Below are 27960 nucleotides of genomic sequence, written 5' to 3'. Positions count from 1 at the left end.
TAAGGCATGCACAGCTCAGCTTTGGCATTGCATCAGTAGTTGAACATGCCAGAGGACCCAGTGGGCCATCTCCATTGAGAATTTGTGTCCTATAGGTCCTCTGAGACTATATGTCCAAAATGCACTAAGGTAGACTGGAACTATATTGGAGGCAGCTGGGGAATGTGAGCTCAGAGTGATATTGCCAGCTCTGGTGTTTCTTTTCCAAGAGGCCAGATTGATTAAAAAAAACGACAGTTCAATTTTATCTGAACGTTTGTTTACAAGGATACAAAATCAATGTAAACTGTCTGCAAAAATATATTGAAGGAAATTACTCATAATAACTTACAAATATATTCTGTAATGCACACCAGTTGGCAATACTACAAAACATCCTGATGTTGAGATCAAGCAGTTAAATCCATTCACCACGTGCTTTAGAGAAGCTGGGCTTCTGTGATATAATGGCGGTGTGTCTGAAGCAAACATTTCCACACTTTAAGTGTTCATTGTATTCCATGTATATTATAGCTCTGTTATAGGATGTTAGCAACCTATTTATACGTGTGCATCATAAACTTAATAAATTGCTTTGGCATGTCATGAAAATTCTGTTCATTTACACCAGTGTATTACAATTCTTCTCCTGGAGGGATCTTGGCAGGAGATTTTCATTCCAACCCAGACTGCTTAAAACCTGCCATATTAGAATAAGGTTGGACTGAAAGCAGTGTCCAGGACCAGGACTGAGAACCATTGTTTAAAATATAAAAATGGCCAGGGAATAAGCATTTGTGTGGAAATGCTGCCTGTGCATGGATGGACCTTGGGGTGAAAAGCTGCTTTTTCAGATCTAACTTTTTTTTTGTAGTTGTGAGCTTTTAATTCAATGCTTGCCAGCTGTTATCAGTCAGCGTGCGGTTACCATGGCAAAATTAAATATCTGATGAACAAGATTATGAAAAGTTGAATGAAAGCTAATGAACTCATTGTGCTTAACCTCAAGAAGGTCCTCTCAAGGTTTTATAATCACATTTGAACTGACTCATGGAATGTGAAAAAGGTTCATTTACTGTTGCAAGAAGCACAAGAGGGCAGGGCACAGGGAAAGGGTATGCATTCAGTTTTCCTGGATTTGATGAAACTAATAATTATGGGAAATCCTTCGAATCCCAGGAAAGGGCAAGAAGCTGCAAGCAGCCATTTCTGTGATCAGACTTTCTGTGAAAGTGCAGCCACATTTCCAAATCAGGGGGAGGCTAAGAAGGAACGCAAACGCCTCTCACCATAGTTAAAAACTTCTTCAAAAACCTTACGCTTCTGAAAAACTTCCTGAACTTGACCAATTTAGTCGATGCCAAAAACCTCCTTTGATTGCCTATAAGCCAAGAGAATAAATGAAAAAATACAACACATTGTTGTTATTGTGTAACCACCTCTGCAGGTGTTACTGAATGAAAATATTATAAACACAAATTTAAAAATGCACTCATAGGGCCGGACATGAACAGACAGAAACAGAGAGACAAAACAGTTTTCTGCAGAAAAACTACCTGTCCAGTCCTTTTCATTTGTATGGAATTATTTCTGATACCAAAAATACAAAACATAATCATATTTTCATAAATAGTTTAAGTTTAAAATGGGTGAAGCCCATAGTGATGGGCTGACAGCTCTCACACACCCAGTTTTACCGAGCAGTGTCCTAGCAGATGAGGAAGCGGTTCAAATCTCGAGCCGCCAGGGTGAGGTCCAGACACGCTGCTCCCCGGGCTGCCCACTGCTCACTAAGATGATGGGTTAAATGCAGAGGACACATTTTGCTGTGTCACCGTGTGCTGTGCTGCAGTGTTTCACAATGACAACCACTTCACTTTCACTAACTTGTGCGCACAGGATAATATTTTTCCATTTCATGGTATATGGTATGGTACTACTCGTAGTAGCGTAACGTTATACAGCTGTCTCAGTCAAGGCGGTTTGACAAAATCTGCATACAGCCAGGCGCAACTGCGCAAACGCAAAAAGACAGCTCACATGCTGCCTCCAGACAGACAGTTGAGGGTGGGATTATCCCCTGCTAATTTCTTACATCGAGTGGATGACTGATAACAAATGACAGGTCTGTAATCGGAAGGTTGACGCTTTGAATCCTGAGTAAGGTACCATCCCCCCAAACCTTTCATGGTTAAATGCAGATACCACATTTCACTGTGTGCACTTGGTCATGTAATGTGGTGTGTCACATGTAACAACTAATCACTTTTACTTCACATTTAATAATACTATTTTACAACACTTTTACTGCATTTTTACTGACCACTCATTTACCACGTGAGCTCATTTACATTTACAGCATTTATCAGACGCCCTTATCCAGAGCGACTTACAATCAGTAATTATAGGGACAGTCACCCCCTGGAGACACTCCGGGTTAAGTGTCTTGCTATGGGACTCAATGGTAGTGAGTGGGATTTGAACTGGGGTCTTCTGCTTCAAAGGTGAGTGTGTTACACACTAGGCCACTACCCCACATCGAGCCCGAACCCAGCAAGATTTACAGCTCTAACATGAGAATGTTCCAACTGCTGCTTTATGACTAGGGTCTCATTCATGCTGTGACAGACCTTTTGTTGGGACTGTATTGGACAGGTGATGAGCAATGCATGGTTTTCTCCACACATACTGTTAATAAATCGTCAAAAATTGTTCTGTCAATATGGGGTGCTGTTTATACATTAATGAGGAAAAAAAAAACTTTTAACAAATGGTTGCAATATAACAAAGAGTAACAAAGAGTGAAAAATTTAAGGGGGTCTGAACTTTCCATACCCACTGTAGCTGTGCACGTAAACTAAGCACAACTAAGCTAACTGTCAAAGAAAATTCAAATTAATTAATTAAAAGTAATTTAATGTCAGGACAATAAAAAAAACTTAGCTTAATTAACTGGAAGATGGACTGACTGAAACTCACAAATTAAAAAATGTCCCATAAAATGATAACATTTTTAGAAAAAAGAAAGATAATAGTCATGTGGGACTGTGGTATTTAAAATATATAATGTCGAAGTAAAGGGGTGATAGTAGCCTAGTGGGTAACACAATTGCCTATGAATCAAAAGACCCAGGATCAAATCCCACTTACTACCATTGTGGCCCTAAGCAAGACACTCTGGGGGGGGATTGTACCTGTAACTACTGATTGATTGTAAGTCGCTCTGGATAAGGGCGTCTGATAAATGCCATAAATGTAAAGGCATGAGGCACAAGTGCAAGACATCTTTATATTTATTGAAACAAAACACAAATGAACATGGCATGGTGGCCAAACCAAAAAAGAATAAAGATTTCTAGACATTGTGCAACTATGTGAACACAAGAGAACCCAGTACAGCACAGCATCACAGAGAACTAGCTGAAGTGTATTCATATATGACAATTCAGAGGATGCTCGTGCTCAAGGACACAATTCAAGGTTATGGAGTCAACAACCCATTAGAAATGGGATCCGCCCCGAAAATGACTGAGCAGGCAGAAGACATGCTTGCCAAGCAGTCAGTTTATCTCAGTGAGACAGTGTTGGATAAATAAATAAATAACCAAACAACGAGAAATGACTTCTGTGTGCAATCTCAATTAACTGTCACAACTGTCATGAAAAGATAAAATTAGGGCTGCAACAAACAATTATTTGAATAATTGATTAATCTGTCTATAGTTTTTTTTTTTTTTAAATGCACAAAAAGTTTCTCCTTGACCTGTTATAAATATAATAGAATAAAATAAAAATGGACTAAAACAAAAAACATACACGTATGCTTTACAGTGCCGCCTGAGCTGCCAAACAATAAATAATTTATTTTAAAAAAATAAAGAACAATACAAATCGGAAAATTTAACAGGATTTGTTTGAATGTCAGAACTTGCAGAACGGCAGCACACGATGACACTACAAAATGTGTCCTCTGCATTTAACCATCACCCTGAGTGAGCAGTGGGCAGCCATGACAGGCGCCCGGGGAGCAGTGCGTGGGGACGGTGCTTTGCTCAGTGGCACCTTGGCGGATCGGGATTCGAACCGGCAACCTTCTGGTTACGGGGCCGCTTCCTTAACCGCTAGGCCACCATGGACCGAATTGGCTAGCCTGGCTATTTCTGGGATTTCTTCCTTGGCAAGGCTCTTTTCTCCAATGTCAGGACTTTGTTCCTCATTTGGCTGTGGACAGTGAGGGTGATAAAAATTATTGTAATGTAATTATAATGTCACGACTTTAACTGGACTGTAAACATGCAAATAAATAGCACAAAAATCCACTTTCAAACAGCCACACAGTTCATTATGTGCTGACAAATATTTTAGAGACAACTCACCTCCATCCCCACCCACCCGCCTCCACCCTCACCTTCACATTGACCCTCACCTCCACCTCACTGTGCTGTTGTCACGTTGGCTGACAAGCTCGCTGAAATGTCCGGTCAGACCAGATGTCTGCTAAAACAGACCATGTGCTGTGGATCTGGCACCACGCGTGATCTGTTTTAGTCCACGTAACGCGTGGTTGTGTTGAGCACGTACACAGACCACCGCTTACTGCTTCCACTGGCGGCGTCAGGCAACAGAAACGTCCTTAAAAGCACGCGCTAATACAGGCAAATGATGGCCCATATGGCCTTGTATCGTTCCTCTACCTCCATGAGGCGCCAAACTTTACTGGAGAGAAACCGCGCTCAACTACAACTTTTTAATAATCAAATGTCTCCGTGTCGAGCGACACAACGAATCGATTATGAAATGCGTGGCCAACTGTTTTACTAATTGATTTTGATTGATTGAATCGATGCGTTATTGAAGCCCTAGTTAAAAATCACATCGATTTTAGCACTTCACATTTATATTGAAATGCCACAATGTACGATAATTTAACCCATTCATCTTATGGAGTATTTTTAATTATTTCATTAGCATACATACAGATCTCTTTTTTTTTATCTGGCTGCGCAGACATACTTTCCTCGTTTATGCCTTCATGGTGTAACACACAGTATAGTTACATCCGACCCATGAGGTTGTTTAATATTATACTATTATTATGGCCCGGTGATTTGAACCACTGATAAGGGTGGTAGTAGCCTAGTGGGTAAGACACTCGCCTGTGAACCAGGACACCCAGGTTCAAATCCCACTTATTACCATTGAGTGCCTGAGCAAGACACTTAACCTTAAGTTGCTCCAGGGGGACTGTCCCTGTAACTACTCATTGTAAGTCGCTCTGGATAAAACGGCGTCTGATAAATGCTATAAATGTAAATAACACACAAACTACAAATCCCACAATTCAGTGCTTTAGTTGCCTTGCTGAACGCAATCCTTTCTGTAGGTAAAACTTGCATTCTACATTATAATTTTCAGTCTATGATAATATGTGTTATTGAAGCAGATTTTATGAGGTTTACGATAATAATGCTGCTGGTACCATACTTCAACATTTAGCATCTGGCAACAGAGAAAACAGAAAATACACTGAAATAACTAACACACCCGTCAAATTGAAATGGATAAACTAGCTTTGCCCACTACTGCCAGTATGGGGAGCATAACGTCTAGCTGACTTTGTTGAGAAACTAGCCATTAAAAAATTGATAAGAATACCTCTACCTGTTACCTTAGATTAGATGGTGAATTCTTGTAATACAAAACCATATGATGCTGGGGCAGGCACAAAATGCACAAATAAGGCAATGGATGTTATGGTAAGATTAATTATTGCAGGTCAATTCGACTGGTGCACTTCACCTTTGTATCCTTCTGAGTCAACACATGAGACGCCACCAAATCTTTTTTTTTTTTAAACGTTGTAAAAAAAAGGAATGACTGCATTTTGAATAAGTAGTGGAGTAAAAAGTATGATTTTTGACATTGAAATGTTTCCGCAAATGTAAATACTATAGTAAAGTATAGATAAACAAAAAAACTACTTCTGAACTGTAAACAATTACATTTACTTCCATTTTACATATCCACCACTGAACCTAAAATATATGCAAGGAAGCACAAGAGCATGCACAAGATCCTCACCTCACAAGGTGGTGTGAGCCTCCCAGCATGCAACATGGCATGCACTCTCTTTTCAAGTGTCCTTGCCGTCCCCAATCTTTTTTCAATCATGGTTGCTTGCTATTGGAATGATTTGTATTCTATTTACTGACATACTAACTTGGTCTATGTGCATTCTTGGGTTTTGCAATGCAGGTGCATATGTTTGTAACAACTGCCAAATCTCAACTAATCTCAAACAGCACAATTTGAATTGAATACTGACCAGAAAATCCACCACAATAACACAGGTCCACCACTGACTCATCTAAAAAAATGTTCATGTGTAAAGGCCAGTAGCTCGGCGTCATGACAAACTGAAAAGTCCTCATAAAGATAACCAACAATAAAAAATTATCTACTACAAGTCTATCAGTCAAAAGCCAAGTGTAAATGAAATGAAGTGTGTTGTGTCATTTAAGGTAAAAACTGGATACTTTACAAATTTAACTGCAAGTTAAATACAGAGTAAATGAAATAAAAGCTGTTAAACCGCAGGAGTAAAGAAATAGTAAAGGCTGAAGAAGAGTTCAGACTCATCCTTCCTGCATTTGTCCGCAGTGCAGGCCCATCTTACACCGGCACCAAACGGCCACTAAATGCACCCTATCCGGCGACAGGGGGCGCTAGCGACTTTCATCGGGTCCCTGTCCCGCGGATCCAGCACAATTTCGATATTCAGCATGAAGACAACATGACACCGACAATGACATTTGAAGATGAGAGGACTACGACAGACAGTTGTCTGTATAGCAGACTTGTGATGCTCTGCACGGTCACCAGACGTGTGTAAATGGTTAGAAATGGCGCGCACGTCGACGCCGCTTACCGCTCTGTGAAATGAGCAGATCTGGTTAAATCACATTCGTGATGTTGGACATTGGTCATGTTGGACAGTAACAAAACGCGCTTATAAAGCATGTCGTGTCTGGAGAAGCGCATTTACTCATACCTGTGCAGCAGATGGGCACGTCACCAGAGTCCGGTCGCCGTGTCCCCCGGCTCATTCGTTCTCATGCTCCGTGTCCCCCGGCTCATTCGTTCTCATGTTCCGTGTCCCCCGGCTCATTCGTTCTCATGCTCCGTGTCCCCCGGCTCATTCGTTCTCATGTTCGAGTCTTTAACGCCGCTGTGTAGGTCCCCGCCCTGCATCAGCACCGCAGGCCCGCTTCGGTGGTACACACGTTCTGTAGCTCGGCGCTCCAGCGGCTGGGAGCGCCCCCTACAGTCACATTTCATCCGAGGGCGAGTTCGTTCTTTTTTTTATCTAATACATGCGTTGTTCTGCAACTGCAATAAAAAAGGGCAATACTTTTTTTTATTTATATGAAAATATTGTGCAATAAGTGCAAACATGATTGCATAAAGATTTTTTTATTATGAATCAGGTCACATTTATGTCATAAAAATACATAAAAAAGTAATATATACTCTTTCAATAAGGATGATAATTTTTATATACTGTAAACATTTTTGTGTGTATAGTTTGATTTATCTCTTATATGAAGAATTCATATCTTATATGAAGAATTACACACATATTCAACAGCTCAGTGAAATAGATTAAATAAACTTGGTTATTCATCATAATCAGAGCTAGCTTGTTTTAAGTAATGAACCTGCAAAGTGATATATAAAATTGACACTGGCCTTGCATCAGATAACAGAATACAAATCTTACTTTACTGCTTCACAAATCTGTTCCCTTTTTAAAGCTGAAATGCTACTGAACAGTATATCAAAAATATATTATATATCAAACCATCAGTCAACTATAACGTGATGACCACTGAAAAAGGCCAAAAATATTCAGAAATGGGTTGAGGAACATGACTGAGGTTTTGGCTTGGCCTTCAAATTCAAGATCTCCAGCCAATGTGCTTGAAGAACATGAATGCAACCATGCAGAGCTTACAGAACTACTAGAGGATCTGCTAATGATGCTTTGGTCCATACCATCAGAAGTGCATTGACAGGTCAGGTGTTTTGACAGAAAAAGGAAAGTCTACTCAACATTAACGGAGTGATCCACATTATGGATTATTGTTGCTCATTACAATTTTAAACGTCCTAGAGAGCTTGACTTTAATATCATGTAAAAATGTGCATTCTATTGGCTATACAGAGTCAAAAGTTATATTTGAGAAGTTTGGGTCGTCCATGTCATCTGCATCTTCTAGACTCAGGTCAGCCTCAAACATCCTCTGCAACAAACCATCCACAGTTTTATATCCTGAAAAAAAAAGATGAAACAAGTTGTTATACAGCCAGACAGCTTTAAAGCCATGTACGGACTGCTGTGCTCTCAAACAAAAAAAAGGACAGGATAGTTGTTTCTGTAGAAGCTACATGTTGTCTGTGTTATAATAATAATTGATGTATATGAGACACAAACACAAAAAAAAAAAACTTACTTTTTGAAGCAATCTTAAACATTAGCGAAGGTTTTCCTTTGGCATTTTCAGAGGGACCCATGTCATTCTCATTTGTTTCCATGTCATCTACCAAGTTGTTGTCATGCTCACTGCTATAAAAAAAAAAAAAAAAAAAAAAAAAAAAAAATGAAAGGACAAAATGAAAATAAGAAAATACATATGCAATTTTAAGGGTGCGTAGCACAATGTGATGTTAAACAGTCAGCAATTGGGAAATGATTCATATGACATTCAATAAATGAAAGACTGACTAAGATGACACATACTTGTCAACACTCAACTCCAGTTCCTCTATTTTCTTCTCCAGAGAAGTCTGTAGGTCACTTTTCTCCACTGTATACTCCACAAAAAAGGCTTCCAAAATAAAGGCCACAAATATACTAAGAGCAAAAGAGATCCACAAAAGGATCATTAAGCAAACAATGTGGAGACATGTATTGGTATAACATGAATTCATTGTTCAACAAGCAATGTTTCTAAAGTACATTTATTGATTTATAATTACTTACTTGATGATGATGATCACAACCACAATATGAAAAAACACAAAAAAAAGCCGTGCTGAGACATGGGATACCTTGGTGAACCCCCCAGTTAGCAGTGGGAACAGGTTAAAGAAAAGAAAGTTCCACAACATTATGATTATGTAAATAGTTTGAGTTGGACGGCTGATGCAGAAAGGATATCATGCCACTGATTCACAACCGTGAGCTCCAGCAGTAATATAAAAGATGACACCACATTGTTGAAGTTGTTTTTGCAGTAGTTGTTCTTGGCAAATGTTGTGCCTCTCAGGAGGGGAGTTCCACAGGAATCTTTATAAGGATCTGTGGAGTCAGCCTCTAAATATTTCACTTTCTCTTTAAACAGCTCCATGCCAACCATGGCAAATATGTAATAGACCACCTGTTAAAACAGCAATTATTTTCTTAACATTGTATATGGCCAGAGACAAACTAAATCGAAACTGCTTATTTTTGAATACTTACTAAAATAAGCTGTCCAAAGGTAAGGATGGTAGGTCCAATTTTAATAAGTGTATTAATTATTGTGCGGAATCTGGAATACACAAACATTCATCTGAAATCTCAACGTGTACCCGCCTTACCATTTACATTTTCATGCTCATGCTACTCTTCCTCAAAACACCCTTTCAACTATACAATTTATCAGAACCTCCTCCCACAAATGCATAGGAAATTTGATGGAAGACAATGTTACAACTCTGACTTTCCCCATCTAAAAACCATCTGTAGTGCTTTGAGGTCCATCACCACTGCAATTGAAGGCTGTCCGTATCACTCCTTCCCAAGGTTCCTTCCTTTCTTTTTCTCTCTCTTAAGAGTTTTTTTTTTTTCTAGTGTTTTTTCTAGAGTTTTTCCTTGTGTGCAGAAGGGTCCAGTGTGGGGGGGTGTCAACTGTAGGGCCTGTCAAAGCCCATTGAGATTTACTGTATGTGATTTTGGGCTATACAGGGAGTGCAGAATTATTAGGCAAATGAGTATTTTGTCCACATCATCCTCTTCATGCATGTTGTCTTACTCCAAGCTGTATAGGCTTGAAAGCCTACTACCAATTAAGCATATTAGGTGATGTGCATCTCTGTAATGAGAAGGGGTGTGGTCTAATGACATCAACACCCTATATCAGGTGTGCATAATTATTAGACAACTTCCTTTCCTTTGGCAAAATGAGTCAAAAGAAGGACTTGATAGGCTCATAAAAGTCAAAAATAGTGAGATATCTTGCACTCTTAAAATTGCAAAGCTTCTGAAGCGTGATCATCAAACAATCAAGTGTTTCATTCAAAATAGTCAACAGGGTCGCAAGAAGCGTGTGGAAAAACCAAGGTGCAAAATAACTGCCCATGAACTGAGAAAAGTCAAGCATGCAGCTGCCAAGATGAGTCAAGCTCAACTCCCAGTCCTACTGCCAGTTTCTGGAAGACACCTTCTTCAAGCAGTGGTACAGGAAGAAGTCTGCATCCTTCAAGAAAAACATGATTTTCATGCAGGACAATGCTCCATCACACGCGTACAAGTACTCCACAGCGTGGCTGGCAAGAAAGGGTATAAAAGAAGAAAAACTAATGACATGGCCTCCTTGTTCACCTGATCTGAACCCCACTGAGAACCTGTGGTCCATCATCAAATGTGAGATTTACAAGGAGGGAAAACAGTACACCTCTCTGAACAGTGTCTGGGAGGCTGTGGTTGCTGCTGCACGCAATGTTGATGGTGAACAGATCAAAACACTGACAGAATCCATGGATGGCAGGCTTTTGAGTGTCCTTGCAAAGAAAGGTGGCTATATTGGTCACTGATTTGTTTTTGTTTTGTTTTTGAATGTCAGAAATGTATATTTGTGAATGTGGAGATGTTCTATTGGTTTCACTGGTAAAAATAAATAATTGAAATGGGCATATATTTGTTTTTTGTTAAGTTGCCTAATAATTATGCACAGTAATAGTCACCTGCACACACAGATATCCCCCTAAAATAGCAACAAATAAAAACAAACTAAAAACTACTTCCAAAACATTCAGCTTTGATATTAATGAGTTTTTTGGGTTCATTGAGAACATGGTTGTTCAATAATAAAATTATTCCTCAAAAATACAACTTGCCTAATAATTCTGCACTCCCTGTATAAGAAATAAATGTTGTTGTTGTTGATGCATTCATAAGTTGTCTAAAGAAGGAAAACCTTCCTCTAACTGTCGGGTATGAAACATCTGTGGCAAGCAAGAAATGATTGAGTAACCAACTGACAGAGCTACTCTTCAAATTGCTGATAGAATGCATCGCAGTTTGATGAGTAGCTCGGTCAGTTGGTTACTCACTCATTTCTTGCTTGCCACAGATGTTTCATACCCGACAGTAAGAGGAAGGCTGAAAATTCTGTAAACCCAAAGCTGTGAGATGAACACTTTTACTGATCCTTTGTTACTAATCGTATCAAATGCACCAGTAGTTGTGGAGAGCACTGTGTATGCATATATCTAATATTTTATATATATGTATAAAAATAAGGGTGGTAGTAGCCTAGTGAGTAACACTTGCCTATGAACCAGAAGACCCCACTTACTACCCCACTTATTACCATTGTGTCCCTGAGCAAGACAATTAACCCTGAGTGTCTCCAAGGGGGGGACTGTCCCTGTAACTACTGATTGTAAGTCGCTCTGGATAAAGGCATCTGATAAATGCTGTAAATGTAATGTAAATGTATAGCTCACCTTTTAATGCTGTCCACCACACGTATAAGCCTGAGGACCCGTAGGATCAAAACTATGTCCAGGATCTGACGGCTAGTGTAGCCATCAGCTGCAACACAGCACAACAGTCAATGAGGTTTTGATATTGGCTTGAAATTCCATACTGAAAGCATTGTAAAAATGGTTGTTACTCACACGACTTTATACAAAGATTTACGATGGCACCAACCAAAGCCGCTACTATGATTACTGAATCAAACCTGTTTAAATGAAGAAATCACAACTGTTTTGCAGTCAAATCAAGTAGATTCTCCTAAACAGACCTGATCTGCCAAGGCATAGACTCCACTAGACCTCTGAAGGTTTACTGTGGTAACTAGCACCCATTTGTCTGTAGCAAATGTGAGTTTTTGGGTTCTGTGTGGCTAGAAACAGTTGGTTCATTTTATTTTTTTCTGGAAAAATGCCTTCAAGTCTTCCTGGTTGAACCAGGCATTGTTGTTGGTGAATGGTCATTTCTGTGAATGCCGGCTCACTTCTATTGGATGTGCTCCTCCTTGTCCTGCATCTCTCTTCCTCATTAACATTTAAAGTGACACACACAGAAATTTCATTCCGGGACTCACAAATAAGTGTCTGTAATTCTGTACCATGGCTGAATTTTGGAAAGATGCTTCAGATTTTGTATTAGTGGACCACTAAGAGGGAAAAACTACACTCACCCCAACGTTCAGTTAACTACCAGACTATAAGACAAAAGATTCAAGATTAGTTTATTGTCAGTACAACAGTATACACAGTATAACGTGTATTGAAATAATGTTTCACACCATAGTGCAATCATAAAAGAAAAATACATACACACTAAACTATACTAACTAAAACATAAAATTAAAGACTGGTGTTCAAAAAAGGTCTGTTTCCTTACCCGCTAGGCCACCACTGACCCACTACTGATGCCACAGCAGAGCAAAAACATCAAGGACAGCTACCACCCTGGCTTTCATCTGTTTGACCTGTTGCTGCAGGTGCACCACATCAAGGACAAACAGATTCAAGAACTGTTTTCTTCCTGAAAGCCATAACCACTCTAAACTCATTCATGCACTGACTACATAGTCTAACCCCCGAGTACCTGAACTTCCTTCCTTTTATCCTCCAGCCATGCAATATTAATATTAATATTATGCAATATCTGTACTGTACAGTAGCATTATTCTCACTGTCCAACATCCACTACATGTTCATCTTTACTCTGAAAACAACGTGCAATAATCTAATGCTCAATACGTTGCAACCCACACACATTGTATATTAAACCTTACCCAATTATTTATTAGTCCCACATGTATAGTGTTTATTTGTATTTATTTTTCTTATTTAAAACTATTTTATGCCTTCAGACATCATATAGAGTCTATGACTATTCATTGGATCAGGGTTGTTTGGGTGACTCAAGAAGGGCCTACTGAATTTTACATAGCAATTAATAAGCAACTTTTGGGTGGGTGATGAGCTCTGACTAAATGTAGTACAAGAATACAAGAATAAAGGCAAAACGAACATCAGGCAATCCTTCTTTAACCTGGTTGTTATATTGACATTAGTCTTATGTTATGTATATAACTTCCTCTTATCAGAAAAGGCAGGTCAATCCTCCCAAAATTCACATCTGTGTGTCCTCATGGGTCAAGTTATAAATAGATCCATACTCATGACTCACCAGTTCCAAAACTGGTGTTTGGCAAAGAAAGCCCGAGGCTCCCAGGTGTAAAGTTTCAGCAATATCTCCAACAGGTAGAGTGCCAAGAAGGCCCATTCAGCATAGGCTATCAATGGATTCTCCTCGTCCAGCCCAATGAATATAGCATTCACCAAGATAATCAGGTCATAGATGTATACAAAAGCCCTGTAAAACACAACAGCATTTTCAGATCTGGTTGAAACATACAAACACGTGGGAATGCACACTACCCTTCAGAGAAATTAGTAAAGACCTATGCTATATTTACAGCTTAACTCACTTGTGCTTCACTGCATGTCTGAGCAGTCGGCTAACTGACGAATCATAAAGCAATGGAAACCATATGTGCAGAGGGTGGGGTCGTGACTTCATTGTGATTACTTGGATATTGAGCAGATCAGGAAGCTGCACAAACGCCAGCTTTCCTATCAGCAACAGGGAAAAAACAAAGAGCCTTGAATGCTCTGTATTTGACCATATTCTTGTTTAGCATGCCCATACCAACCTATGTGGCTCTTATTGCAATCATCTGAGATGCTCCACAGCAGCTCCCGATGTGCATTGCTGATGTCAGGCTGGACAAGGTGCACTAGTTGATTCCAGTTTTCTTGACTCACAACCAGCTCCTCACCAGAACCAGGCTGCTGAAGCACTGCGAACGCCCGCAACATCTTCTGCCTTTTGGACTTCACCAATTGCCGAACCTCCTCCTATAGATCAAGAAATGTATTTAAAAATAATATTATAAACACTCTTTATGAAGGAGCTCATGTGTGCATAAACATTTGAACTTTTGAAAAATAGAGTAGGTTTCCAAATTTAGAACATACATTGTGTGTGAATTTTATGGTTTTCTGCATTAATGCATCATAACGTGATCAGATCTTAATTTATGTCATAGGTATTGTTCATGTGTTTTTGAGGAACAAAAAATGTGATTAGGCAGTGAAGATGCACCTTATCCAGAGTGACGTACAATCAGTAGTTACAGGGAGAGTCCCCCTCTGGGGACACTCAGGGTTAAGTGGCTTGCTCAGGGACACAATGGTAGTAAGTGGGATTTGAACCTGGGTCTTCTGGTTCATAGACGAGTGTGTTACCCATTAAGCTACTACCACCCTTTCATCGATCAATAACACCTCCACCCGGTTTCTTAACAAGCCTCCAGGTATGCGAAGACATGACACCATGACTGTTAAGGTCATTAACTCCAGAGTTCATACAGATTCAGATTTTATTTGTGACATACACCATCATAAACTAGCATTAGGCGTAGTTATTGTTGTTCTCAACAAAGACATGAACGATCATCAGGACGATGTCCCGTGTGTCACATACAGTACAGGCCAAAAGTTTGGACACACCTCCTCATTCAATGTGTTTTCTTTATTTTCATGACCATTTACATTGGTAGACTCTCACTGAAGTATGAATGAACACGTGTGGAGTTTTGTACTTAATGAGAAGGCGTGTCCAAACGTTTGGCCTGTACTGTATGTGACACACGGGACATTTTGATAACACAAGTTACTTTATCCCCACAACAAGTGATCAGAACTAAGTGTGGCAGTAACGAGTCTCACTCGTTAAAATGAACATCCACAATAAAATTCTGTGAACTCTATAAGCATTCAGACACCAAATATTTCAATGCAAAATGGAAGTTAAAAGTGTGCAACACTTCAATAAAATATGCAATAATGAAATATGAAACTAAAATGAAAAAGATTGTGTGATGCACAGGGTCCCTGGTCTAAAAGTTTGACATATGATAGCCAGTACTAAGAGTTCACATGTGGTTCACATGTCGTCTGCCAAATGCCGTAAATGTAAAAAATGGTGCACTGTATGAATATTTTAATTAAGCCTGATTCACTATTCAATATAACATATATAAATTGAACTAAGAAATTAAAAATATTCATACAGTGGACCACATGTGAACTCTTAGTAGTTTGAATGTCTGGGTTATGATAATTTGCTATGAATTTCATTGAAATTAGTAAAATATTATCATTGCAAGAGGTAACAGTGTTTCAAATATCTGCAAAACATTCAGTTTTTTTAATACATTGAACTTAAAAGATGTTCCACATTATCTGAGTACCCATGTTAAACATTAGGACAATGAAAAGTGCAGGATTTTTTTAGCATTTAGGTTTCATTTTCCAGAGAATCACCCATAAGGGTTTTTGTTTTTATTATTTTATGCATATTATATTTGTCATTACCCTTGACTCAGATGATTTAATCACATTTTATGACCAATTAATGCAGAAACCAGTAAAAAGTGTTACGTTTGCTTGCCACTGTGTGTGTGATATATATATATATATATATATAAAAAAAAAAATAGTCTTTACCTTTAAGTGTTTTTTGTAGTTGTTGTAGACAACAGCCAGGAAGACTGACATAAAGATGTAGGTATTTATAAGAATATAAAGTATGAAGAAAAGAGCAAAGAAGGAATTGTAGTTGTAGGCTGGCATCCTTAATAGGTAAGAATAAGCAAGAAAAAAAAACATTTTTTTTTTTTAAAAACACTATATACTATATATAGGAGTTATGATTTTAAAACTCTTTAAAAGTCTTACATGACATCAGGGCTGTTGGCAGTGGTGACTAAAACATAAAGGTCAAAAACAATGTCCAGAAAGTTTGTAAAATATGGTTCACCATCAACTGTAAAAAGATTCCTACAAAGTAAAATATGTATTAATATCAGTTTTAAAGCAAATAAAATATTACATTTTAATATATAACATAATATAACTATTAGTCTAGCACACTCCACTGTACATTACAATGACTCAAATTTCTGGAAATCCACACTTGCCTTTTGCCAAATAATTTGAGTGCCATAAGTGAAAACAGCAGCATGCTGAACATGAAGAGGAAGAACACATACAGGATCTGTGGCAGAGCATTCCGAATACTCCGGAATGCCCTACGCAGCTGTAGGACCAAAGAATCGTAATGTTATTTTTATATGTCCCAAAAAACAATAATATAAAAAGTATTAAGTTATACTTTGAAACAATTATGTATCGAACCCATGTTTGCTATGCACTAGATAGTGCAACTAGGGCTGTGCGATATGGCATAAAATGTATATTGTGATATAAATTAAACCATAGAAGGTATTGTGGTATATAATTTGATAAGTACATTTAAATGTAACTGTTTTAACGTGTCTATAGTAAAGGCACTTTACTATAGACACGAACAGGGAAATTGTGAATTAAACTTATTACAGATGCAACATATAGTATAACGTACACCAGACAAAACTATATCTGGGCATTTCTACTGAAAGTGGACTTACTGTTACAACCCGAAGACCAGTGAAATACCAGGCATTTGAATGAAGCAAGTGATTTTATAAAATGTTGGGATTTTCTGTATTCAGCTGTAGAGTTTACATTTAAATATGATCAGAAAATATTTAAACACTTTTATTTTTGTAAATAAAATTTAGGATTGACTACAAGATCCTACTTTTAACCTATAAAGCTCTAAATGTCGCTCCACTAACCAGTGTGAACTTTGGTTATTTACGACCCGCCATGCCCCCTGAATTCAAAGGGTGTGGGGTCACAGCTGGGAGCAGATGCTTTTCATATAGAGTTACGCAGTTGTGGAACGGCTTGCCGGTCAGTGTTCGGGACTCAGACTCAGTCTCAGTGTATAAATCTAAACTGAATCTGTTTTCTCTGGCCTTCTGTTAAAGTCCCAGACACAGTGTCAATTATTAAGTCCACTTTATTACACAGTCACCTAGTCAAGCATAGTGTTAAATTCGCCTTAGTTAGGCTGTCCTAGTTAGGGTACCGGGCCACAGTAGCACCAATATACCACTATTACCACATATTTCTGTACCAGTTCTACAATGCCACCGTCTGCCACTGCTTCTGTTGTCTCCGAGATACTGAAAGAAGCACACAGACTACTGGCAGACTCCAGTGAAGAGACCAGCAGATAAATCCTGGTTCCTGGCAACTGCTAAACGAGGACTTAGCATTAAACGAACCAGAGCCAATGCCATGCAGTGTTTATGGATAGCAGTAATGTCTTTATTTAAATGCTTTGATGGCAAAATCAAGCATCAAAGAAAAATACTTCTGCGGAGCAGAAAGGTGTAGAAAAAGAGTCAGAAAAAAAGAAAAAATAACTCCCATCATGTTTAGTTTGCTCTGGGAATATGGTTGAATGATCTTTAGAAAAAAATTGCAATCTGACAAATATTGCGATCAAGTTTTATTCACGATTAAAACTAAATTTCCCACAATCCGCCAGTGATGTGATTTGATGAATGCACATACGGAATAAACACTGAAAATATCCAGATTTAACGGAACTGTAGGGCTTGAGCGCATGCGTTTAACAAATTTCATTTTCACACTAAATGAAGCTTGAACTTCTGGATTCAGACCAAACAAGACACCCAGCACCATTCTTGCAGCAGGACTCATCGCAAAATATCCCTGTAAGTATAGTTTAAATTCAAAGAAAATAAATGTTGTTTTTTTGCATGATTCCTTGAATGGTGCACATTTTACAAATTCTGGTAAAATACATATGAGCACAACTGTAATCATATGGTACACACACACAAGATTGCATGCTTTACCTGACGCCCCTCAGTGACATTAACTAGAAGAAGGGGTCTGAGCACCCTGGACCAGCGCACAGCATTGTAGCCAGTAGACTTAAGGGACCCATATATAATGATGTCAATGAGAGAGAGCTGGGAAAACATGAGAGACATAAATATAACCAATCAAACGAATATGATTTTGCACTCTGACATAACATTAATTTCAATAATCATTGAATTGTGAATAATCATTGAAGTGTGAAATTTTGTGCATAGTTAGTCAATGAAGTGTTACATTTTCATCTATAAAGACAAGGCACATTTTGTCCAGGCACATTGCGCAACGCAGCACACAAGTGGGTGTCGTAGCTTGCTAACTTAATAATAAATTCATTTATAAAGCACAGATTCAAAAACCGAGAACTGCTCACCAAAGTGCTGTACAGACATATAAATAATACATGGAATAAAAACAATTCGCCTTAGTTATCAAAAAAAAAAAAAAAAAAAAAAAAAAAAAAAAAAGCTCTCAGTCGAAAATTTCACCAAGATTCCTGACACAAGGTTATATAAAAACAGAGTAATTTGAAGGAGGTCCAAAAAGAATTACCTCAGTCTTGTTTAAATTGCATGCCATCCAGCATTTGATATGTTCACGTTCATAGCATTCAAGTAGCCTGTGGGCCTTAGAGGCATCATTTGACTATAGTGGCATGTACAGTTAAATATGATACCATAATATCTAATGATTTGGCTAGGTGGTAGTGTATAAATAGAGAACAATATCAGCACTAAATCTGACCCTTGTGGGACCCCATACCTTCTAAGCGACTGGGAAGGATGTCATGGTCTATGTTGTCGAGTGCTACACTGAGGTCCAGAAAAGTCGACTGTAAGAAGCAGGTCATTTGTTACACGCAGCAGTGCAAACTCTGTACTGTGAAGACTTTTAAAAACTGACAAACTTTTCAACAATGTTATTACTATTTAAATGGTTTAAAGATTGAGTTAGGACAACTTTCTCTTAAAATCTGACAAAAAAGGGATGTCTAGAAATTGGCCAGAAATTATTTAAATCTTTAGGATGAACCTAGCTTGAGTTTATTAATACTTGCTGTAATGTAATGTATTGACCAGGGTATCCAAAAGTCTTGCTGAAGTTTAGGTGAAAATGTATCTGTGGCTAGAGCTGAAGGTTTTAAGCACTTGAATATTTCCACTAATTAGAAAGAAACGTCTTCAGATTCACTGCAACTAGGTACATCAAATGGTGGTGGTAGAGGAAACCACATCTTAGGGATAAAAAAAAAAAAAAAAAAAAAACCAACAACAGAAACACCAGAGCTGAATTAGGATTCACCAAGTGGAATTCCAGTTGTATGATTTTTACAACAAGATAACTGACTTTGTGGTGCCAGCAGAACTACCTCCAGATCAACACTGGAAAGACCAAGGAGCTGGTGGTAGGCACAAACATCCAGGGTATAGACATTGAGGCTCTGGAGAGCTACAGGTACCTTGGTGTTCATCTAAACAATAAACTGGACTGGACTAACAACTCTGATGCCCTCTACAGGAAAGGGCAGAGCAGGCTGTGCCTGCTGCAGAGGCTCAGGTCTTTTTTTGGTGAAGCGTCCACTCTTGAAGACCATTTATAACTCTGTGGTGGCCTCAGCCATCTTTTATGGTGTGGTCTGCTGGGGAGGTAGCATCTCTGCTGGGGACAGGAAGAGACTGAACAGGCTGATCCGGAGAGCCAGCTCTGTTCTAGGATGCCCTCTGGACCCAGTGGAGGTGGTGAGTGACAGGAGAATGGTGGCCAAGATATCATCCCTATCGGACAACATGTCCCACCCCCCTGCAGGGGACCCTGACAGGACTGAGCAGCTCCTTCAGTGGCAGGCTACTGCACCCACGTTGTGGGACGAAGAGATTCAGAAGGTCTTTCCCGCAAACCGTTGTCAGGCTGCACAACAGATGACCACACACAGTACACTATCTCCACTTCTCTTAAGTGCAATGTATATATGTAACCACACTGTACATATGTAAAATCTTACAAATATATATTATGTATATACTGACTTTTTTTTTACAAATCACATTCACTGTTTTATTTTGATATTCTAGGACTACTTATTTGCTTATTTCTACAGTGAATGTCTATATTATACAGTCAACAATGTCTGTGCTATTGTCTTTTGCTGCTCTTATCTTGTACTATCCCACCAGAAGATGCTACTATAGCAACAAAAATTTCGGCCTGCCTCTCAGACATATCGGCATGGATGTCTGAGCGACACCTCCAACTCAACCTATCCAAAACCGAGATTCTGATCTTTCCGGGCAACAATTCTCCTCAGCAAAACCTTTCAATTCAAATTGGATCACTATTGTTAACACCCACGGCATCTGCAAAAAGCCTTGGGGTTTGGATAGATAACAAACTGAGTTTGAACCATCATGTTGCTGCGATCTCCAGATCCTGCAGGTTCACTCTCTACAACATTCGCAAGATTCGGCCTTTTCTCTCACAACAGGCTACGCAGCTCCTCGTCCAGGCAATGGTCATCTCCAAACTCGACTACTGTAACTCTCTCCTGGCTGGAGCCTCTGCAGTCACCATAAAACCACTCCAGATGGTCCAAAATATGGCAGCCCGCCTCATCTTCAATCAGCCAAAATACACCCATGTTACACCTCTCCTTACCTCCCTCCACTGGCTCCCGGTAGCTGCTCGCATTGAGTTCAAATCCTTGATGCTTGCCTACAGGGCTGTAAATGGAACTGCGCCCTCCTACATCAACACACTACTACCTAGATACACTCCTACACGCTCTCTCAGATCGGCAAACGAAAGGAGACTAAAAATTCCTTCTTCACGGGGTCTCCGATTCCAATCATGTCTGTTCTCCGTTGTTGTCCCTGGCTGGTGGAACAACCTACCCTCCTCCACACGACTAGCCGAGACTATCACCACTTTTAAGAAGAAGGTGAAAACCCTCTTATTCCAAAAATATTACAGATAAATTTAACACATACACATGCATACACATTTAACAAACAAATACAAAATGTATAAATACATTATAATTTTTCTTAGTCTAGCACCCAACACTCTCCGAGCATGTTCTTCAATGACAAGTCTAAGCCTTATCAGGGCTCTTAGTTTGTATACTTGATATTCTATAGAAATCGAACGAGAATTGCTGGTGTCTTCCCATTGTAAGTCGCTTTGGATAAAAGCGTCTGCCAAATAAAGTAAAGTAAAGTAAAGTAAAGTACTGTCCACTTCCTGCCGAGACAATGTCAATTTCCCACTTGTGGGGCTAATAAAGGATCATCTCATCGCTTATCTTATTTCCTCTCCTCATTCCTCGTCTCAGAGCCCTGATATCATAAATGTTTATTTGTTCCATTAACCTAATAATGTGTTTAACATGTTTGGGGAAGGGTGGTGGTAATCAAAAAAAAAATGTACATAAAGTAACCAATAAGTTACTTGTGACTTCATTTGTAAAAAGCATTGCAATGTATACAAATTATTTTTATAATTATTGATTTTATATTTTTTATTACATAAGTGTTTTTTTTTTTTTTCCTAATAGGGAAAATAAAAGTTAAATGTTAGTCCTGGTGTCTTTCTTTAGCATGGTGTGCTTTATGTGCGACAACACCCAAACTGCACTACCGCATTGCGCTGGTACATCCTTTACATGTTCCCACCTTAGATGACAATGAAAACATACAGATAAGACAAACCAATTAAAAATACTTTACAACATTAAACATCAAATTGGTACTGGACAAAAAGTTTAAATTGTTATTTTTTGTTATTTTATCCTGACCACACAGTAACCACCAGTTAGCTCTTACTAAAATGATGACAATGATGCAGATGTTTTTAGGATCCTTCCAGAATCTTATACGAGGGATGACCTTGGCATAATGGAAAAGCCGGGCAGTGAACACAATCAGACAAATCATCTCCACCAGAGAGGTACCCTGATATGAAACATAAAAGCAACAAACATTATCTATTATCACTGCACTTTATATAAAAGTCTGAGTTGATTATATTACTGTTTGACTGAAATTCCCTGTATAAAAAGTTAGAAACAACCAGGTCACTAGGTACATGATGTTTGTAAAATACAGTAGAAATGCATATACCCATATCGGCATAGGAATGACTGCAGGATCCTCAAACAGGGCTAGTGCAAGATCCACGAAGATGAAGACATACACAATCATTTGCATGGCCCAGTGGTTGTAGAGGAGGTACAGACTGCCAAAATACACAATATTTAACAATTAACAATTTCATAAAAAAAAAAACAAAAAAAAAACCATAAAAACCATTGCTTATGCAAGCCTACCTCACTGCCTGTGGGGATGTATCAAAGAAGATGTTCCGATTAAACTGAGCATCGGACACGTAGACTGCAGCTAGGCAAAAGTCCTAAAGTTTCATGCAAAAGTGTGAGAAAGGAAATACATATTTCAACTCATTTACATAATATCAGACTATTTTCTGAAATACACATTTTAACTACACCATATTTACAGTGATTACATTGTGTGTAAAATTTACACTGAAGAATGGCATGCTTCTGGGGCTGGAAATATGCCTGTTCACTGCACATGAAAAACATGGCGTCAACGTGGAGATTGGGACGTCTCGCAGGCTCACTAGCTGAGAATCTTTCTTTCAGTTTTTCCAGAGTTGCTTCTTTTAGTCACTTAGATCTCCCTGGTCAGCACATTCCTGGCTTGCTTGTACAGGGCCCTATCACCATGTCTGAAGATGTACTCCTTGCCCTGCCAAGGTGTTGCAGTTTGGGAGTGAACCAGTGTTGTATATACTAGGTCTTGGTTGGCGCGCACACACACACACGTTTCACAAAATCTGATGTCACACTGTACGCCAGCTCACCCAGATTATCAGATGCAGCCTCAAAAACAGACCAATCTGTGTAGCCAAAACGGTCCTGCTTTGCTGCATTGAATCAGAATTCTTGTTGATTGGTATGTGAGTGAACACATAGAAGGAATTTGATTCTTGTTGATGGTGTCTCTAAGGCACAGTATAAAGAACAACATCTTATATAGAGATAAATAGATATCCCAGATTACATACACTTTACACTGATATTAGAATCAGTATGCAAGTATATAATCTGCCAGAGAGCAGGTGGTCAAAAAGACTGTCAAGTGTGTGAGGGATCTTTTAAAAAAAAAAAAAAAAAAAAATGTAAAAAAAAAATGCTGCATGTGTAAATCCCACCCATGTGTCAGCCCATGTGTCAGCAGTACTATTGAGGAACTATTGTGATGGGCATCACCATGAGGGGAGCATAAAGTGCCATAATTTTGTATTAACATTATGCATTGTGTGCATTTGTGTACTTTCCACAATTCAGCAGCTGTTTTGAATCTCAGTGGAACAACCACAGACAACCACAGACTCCAGGCAAATCTTTGCATGTGGTCAGGCCTTGCACTGAGAGTTGCTGTTTACTTTTCCTTGCATCTAACACAATGCATCTAGTCATGTTTTTCCTGTTATGACATTGCTTTGCATACTTCATATTGCAGATGCTACTGTCTGAATAAATTAGCAACAAACATTCCACAGCCATGTTTGGTTTACTATTTCCAGTTAAACTGAAAATATAGGCTATAGGTATTACATGCTGTTTCTCACATTTACATAAAAGGGAACCCAGCCAAATTACAAACCAGCTAAGGCAACTGAAGACATTTTCAAATATACTGCAATCATTCGTTGGAATGATCATGCTAAAATACAAATTTTAGAGTTTAAAATTTTGAAGAATCATGCTATAAGGATTATGGCTTGGCATGAGCAGTGTTGAATTGTGTGAAAGGATGCAAAGGCTTCTTAAATGTGAGCCTGAGGTTAGACCTGAGCCTACTTTACACCCAACAATATTAGAATCTCTCAGTCTCCCTTACTCACTTACTCAACACTTCTCACATACCGAACTATAATCTAACCTCTCTCAGACAGAAACTGTGACTCTCTTGCATATTTTAGACAGATTCATCCCTGAAAGAAAAGAGCACCTTTTCCTTTCTTGTGAAATTCACTCGACTTATGTGCTTTATGAAGCTATTATTATTTGAGAATTTATTCTGCATTATCTTTTTATAACTGTGGTGGCATCAGCTGACCTTTATGGTGTGGTCTGCTGGGTACAGAAAGAGACTGAACAGGATAATCTAGAAGACCAGCTCTGTTATAGGATGCCCTCCGGACCAAGTGGAGGCAGGGAGTGACAGAACAATGAGTAACAGTACAAAAACAAAAACTTGTGCAGCTAATAAAGGATTCTTCTTATGTGTACATATTGCTTTTAATTAGGTTCTAGTTCTGTCTTATTAAAGATGTTCATAAGCACACACACTGCATTATTCTCCCCACCATGGACAGTCTGAACTTTTGAAGGTGAATGTGGTGTCAGTGCAAGCAGTGGTACATTTTTAAGATTCACACATTATTATACTGCTGCATTTGATACTGTTGGCAGGTTGTTGGATTCATAGACTGTGCACTTGAATGGTTTAGTTCATTTCAAACTGGTTGAAACACTTTTGTGAATATCAAATGTTCAGGAAAATGATTAGTCAAATATAAGGTATTACTAGCACCAATATTTGTTTTCTCTGTACATGTGACTACTCAGAAACACTTATCAAACGTCATGCAGATAACAAAAACATCTCCAGACTAAAATCAAGAATTGCATACTGGAAAAAAAACAACATTTACTATGAATGATGCAAAAAAATGTACCTGTAAAAATTAACAAGTAAAGTTCAACATGGATTGGTCATGGATTGCTTGGGTGACTACACAAGAGTGACACTCACAAGATGGGTTCTTACTGGTTCTGAGAATCAACAAAATTCTCAGCAACTGGACAAGTTCAGACAAATTCCATAACAGTTAAACCTACATAGCCTATGATGACCATCTCATGTAGACTACCGGGGCCATTGTTGCACTTGGCATGTATCCAGACAGACATTCTCCCATAACCACTCAGTCCCATTCATCCAATTTTAATCTGTCTCTCACAGCATAACAGCTCAAATTTATGATGATACTGGTTATTCTTCAAATGAACTCTGCACTCAAACATGGACAGATCCCTTTTCCAATGCACAATTTTTGGACTATTTTAATACAAACATTGCCATTTCACCTATTGGTGGGTCAAAGTGTTGGGAGTGTCAAAGCCAATTGAGACATACTCTTTGTGGTTTTGGGATAAATAAGAAATAAAAGATCTTAGTAACAGAGATGATTTTGAACAGTTCGCCTATAAATTAATATTCAAAAGTGAAGCAGACAGCAGCAGTGTTAAACTTCATGTTTAATGATTTTGTACAGGTTCTGCAGATTTACATCTAAAGACATTAGTGAGGGTGATTATTATTAAAGAATGTCACATCTTAAACTGGACAGCATACAGGCAAATTAATCTAATGGAAACTTGCAGCATTGTAATCATTTTCAGGTTAAGAACAGATTAATGCTGACACCAAAAATGTTTAAATGACAAGAGAATATTCCCCATCAGTAGGTAGTCACAAAAAATATATATATAAAATCACAACCCAATATACATCAGAATGCTATATAAAAACACACTATGCGATGCCAAAGAATTTTAAGCCTACTGTGAAATACAAATTAATACATTCACATTTATCAGACATCATTATCTATAGCAATTTACAACTTAGAATGTGGTGTGATACTTCACGTCTGGAATGGAACGTCAGCAAAACCAAAGAGATGGTGGTGACCTTCACCAACAAAGCAGTTTTGGTTTGCTCCATCCACAGCAAACCAATAGAGCTAGTTGAGCAGAATTTACATTTCCGGCATTTATCAGACGCCCTTATCCAGAGCGACTTACAATCAGTAGTTACAGAGACAGTCCCCCTGGAGCAACTCAGGGTTAAGTGTCTTGCTCAGGGACACAATGGTAGTAAGTGGGATTTGAACCTGTGACTCTGTAGTCTTCTGGTTCATAGGCAAGTGAGTTACCCTCTAGGCTACTACCATCCCTTTTTTGAATTGACCACCTACTGACACAGAGGAGATAATCAAAAATTGTCATCAGCGCCAATACCTCCTTAGGAAGCTCAAGTCCTTTGGAGTCAGAGAAGACATTTTACAGACCTTTTACTATTGGAGCAGCTCTCCTTCATATTATAGAAAGTGTTATACGTGAGCTGCTCCAATGTGCCTTCTAAATGGCCCCTCGGGGACAAATGAAGTTCTTTGAAATTGAAATCAGTAGTAACCGGGACAGTCCCCACCTGGACCCCACCAGGGTTAAGTTTCTTGCTCAGTGACACAATGGTAGTAAGTTGGGTTTGAACCTGTGACCTGTGGTCATCTGGTTCATATCAGGGCTCTAGAGTGTGACCAATTTGGTCGTTCCTGTACGTTTGAAGACAGAGGAGTAACCTGGACTAGTCAGATAGACAGAGTGCGTGTGGGTGTTAAAATCCCAAACCCCACATTATTGTGTCGGTGAATGCTGGCCAACATGACTGCATGGACATGCTTCATGCGCGTTATGAGGCATTTATACATTTTTCAATGTCCTCTACCTCAGACTTTGCTTTTGTAATCGCCAGAAGGTATAGCCTTCGTTTCACTGCCTTAGCTTCCATTTTCACGTGACTGTTCATTTACCATGTTATAGAAATGAAATGCTAAAGAAACAAAAGGGAACTACAAGATGCAGCGAGAAATTTAGTGGCCTTTCAGCAACAGATCATCAGGCCGAGATGATAATCAAGTTCAAGCCCTTAAAACACTTTAAAAAGAAGAAATAAAGTGAACCTGTAAAACTGCGTTGCACATAAGAAAAAAATGTTAACAAATGTGCAAAATGTTAGTCGTGGCACGGCTCCCAAAGAAGAGCCAGTTCTGATTTATTAATCAGCCGTAGCCTCATATTTCACCCTTACATAACCTATATGAATGTTTTGTGTGTTGATCAAGTTTATTTGCCAAGTAAGGATAAAATCTGCGTTTTTAATGGAAACCACATGCTAAACAACAAGAAAAATCATGGCCCACGTTGCCTTCTATACAGACAGCGTGAAAAAAAACAGCATTTTTGGCGAGAGAGGCTTGCCATACTGAAACGTTTTCTGAAGTGAAGAGCCGTGTAAAGCTGGGTTTAAAAACGAAGTGAATACGCCAGGCTTCCATCAGCTGACTGACCGACGGCAACTTTATACTAAAGTCTGGCTGTGGGGGTGATTAAAGTACCATCGTCATACACATCAGAAAGTTGAGAATAAAAACGCGAGTGCATGTTTGCAAAAAAAAGTGGCAAAAAAAATGCACTTACGTCTTTTGTCTTGTCGTCCACGCCAGCAGAAGCTGTAGCCCCGTTACTTCTACCTTGGCGTCCCGAGGACGAGGTGTCCGCAGTGTCCTCTCCCATTTCGGTACAAGACGCTGCTGAGTTTCTGTTCCACACTGGGGGAACGCAGGAGACCCCAGAAAAGCGAGCAAGCTACAGCCTGGTTTCCAACCTCGCAGGAAAAGATTCCCGTTCCCCCGTAACTGAACGGATGTTCTGCTTATGTGGTAATTTTTGACCCGTCATGTGACTGAAACCCGGCGGAAATAGCTGAGGAAGCCAGAAAGAAACTTTCTACACCCACCAAGCTGCAGCTGGAGACCGACCAGAAGGAAGCTTGCATGGATCTACACCCATCTAGTGAAGTGAAAGTGAAGTGATTATCACTTCTGATTCACAGCACACGGTGTACACCCATCTAGTAAAACAAGCTGCAGACTGACCAGAAGGATTTTTAAAAAGAAAAC

General features: G+C 39.0%; 2 protein-coding genes across 4 annotated transcripts in view; both read right to left on the bottom strand.

The window, feature by feature from the left end:
* Positions 1 to 7272, bottom strand: part of ttbk1a (tau tubulin kinase 1a) — a 49643-nt gene extending 42371 nt beyond the window's left edge. For both annotated transcript variants that reach the window (XM_028971698.1, XM_028971700.1), the window contains exon 1: positions 7031 to 7272. The gene's annotated coding sequence lies outside the window, so the exon portion shown is untranslated. The remainder of the gene's footprint in view (positions 1 to 7030) is intronic.
* A 164-nt stretch (positions 7273 to 7436) lies between these two features.
* Positions 7437 to 27884, bottom strand: tpcn3 (two pore segment channel 3). Of its 2 annotated transcripts, none has more exons than XM_028974728.1 (19): positions 27479 to 27884; positions 22451 to 22533; positions 22245 to 22359; positions 21948 to 22076; positions 18105 to 18221; positions 16311 to 16429; positions 16069 to 16170; positions 15838 to 15964; positions 13980 to 14184; positions 13755 to 13899; positions 13454 to 13639; positions 11926 to 11990; positions 11752 to 11839; positions 9503 to 9572; positions 9200 to 9419; positions 9023 to 9113; positions 8780 to 8893; positions 8493 to 8602; positions 7437 to 8311 (listed from the first exon to the last, which is right to left on the bottom strand). In XM_028974728.1, the coding sequence occupies exons 1-19, from the start codon at positions 27572 to 27574 to the stop codon at positions 8196 to 8198; spliced, it is 2298 nt and encodes a 765-aa protein (XP_028830561.1). In that variant the 5' UTR covers positions 27575 to 27884; the 3' UTR covers positions 7437 to 8195. The 2 variants fall into 2 exon arrangements, with proteins under 2 accessions (XP_028830561.1, XP_028830560.1); XM_028974727.1 differs by having other exon boundaries at positions 8493 to 8605; positions 27479 to 27880.
* Positions 27885 to 27960: the final 76 nt, after the last annotated feature.

This window comes from Denticeps clupeoides, chromosome 3 (genome assembly GCF_900700375.1).
Source record: "Denticeps clupeoides chromosome 3, fDenClu1.1, whole genome shotgun sequence".
Classification (NCBI taxonomy): domain Eukaryota; kingdom Metazoa; phylum Chordata; class Actinopteri; order Clupeiformes; family Denticipitidae; genus Denticeps; species Denticeps clupeoides.
The sequence above is the reverse complement of the archived record's forward strand: the minus strand, read 5'-3'. Positions and strand labels throughout refer to the sequence as shown.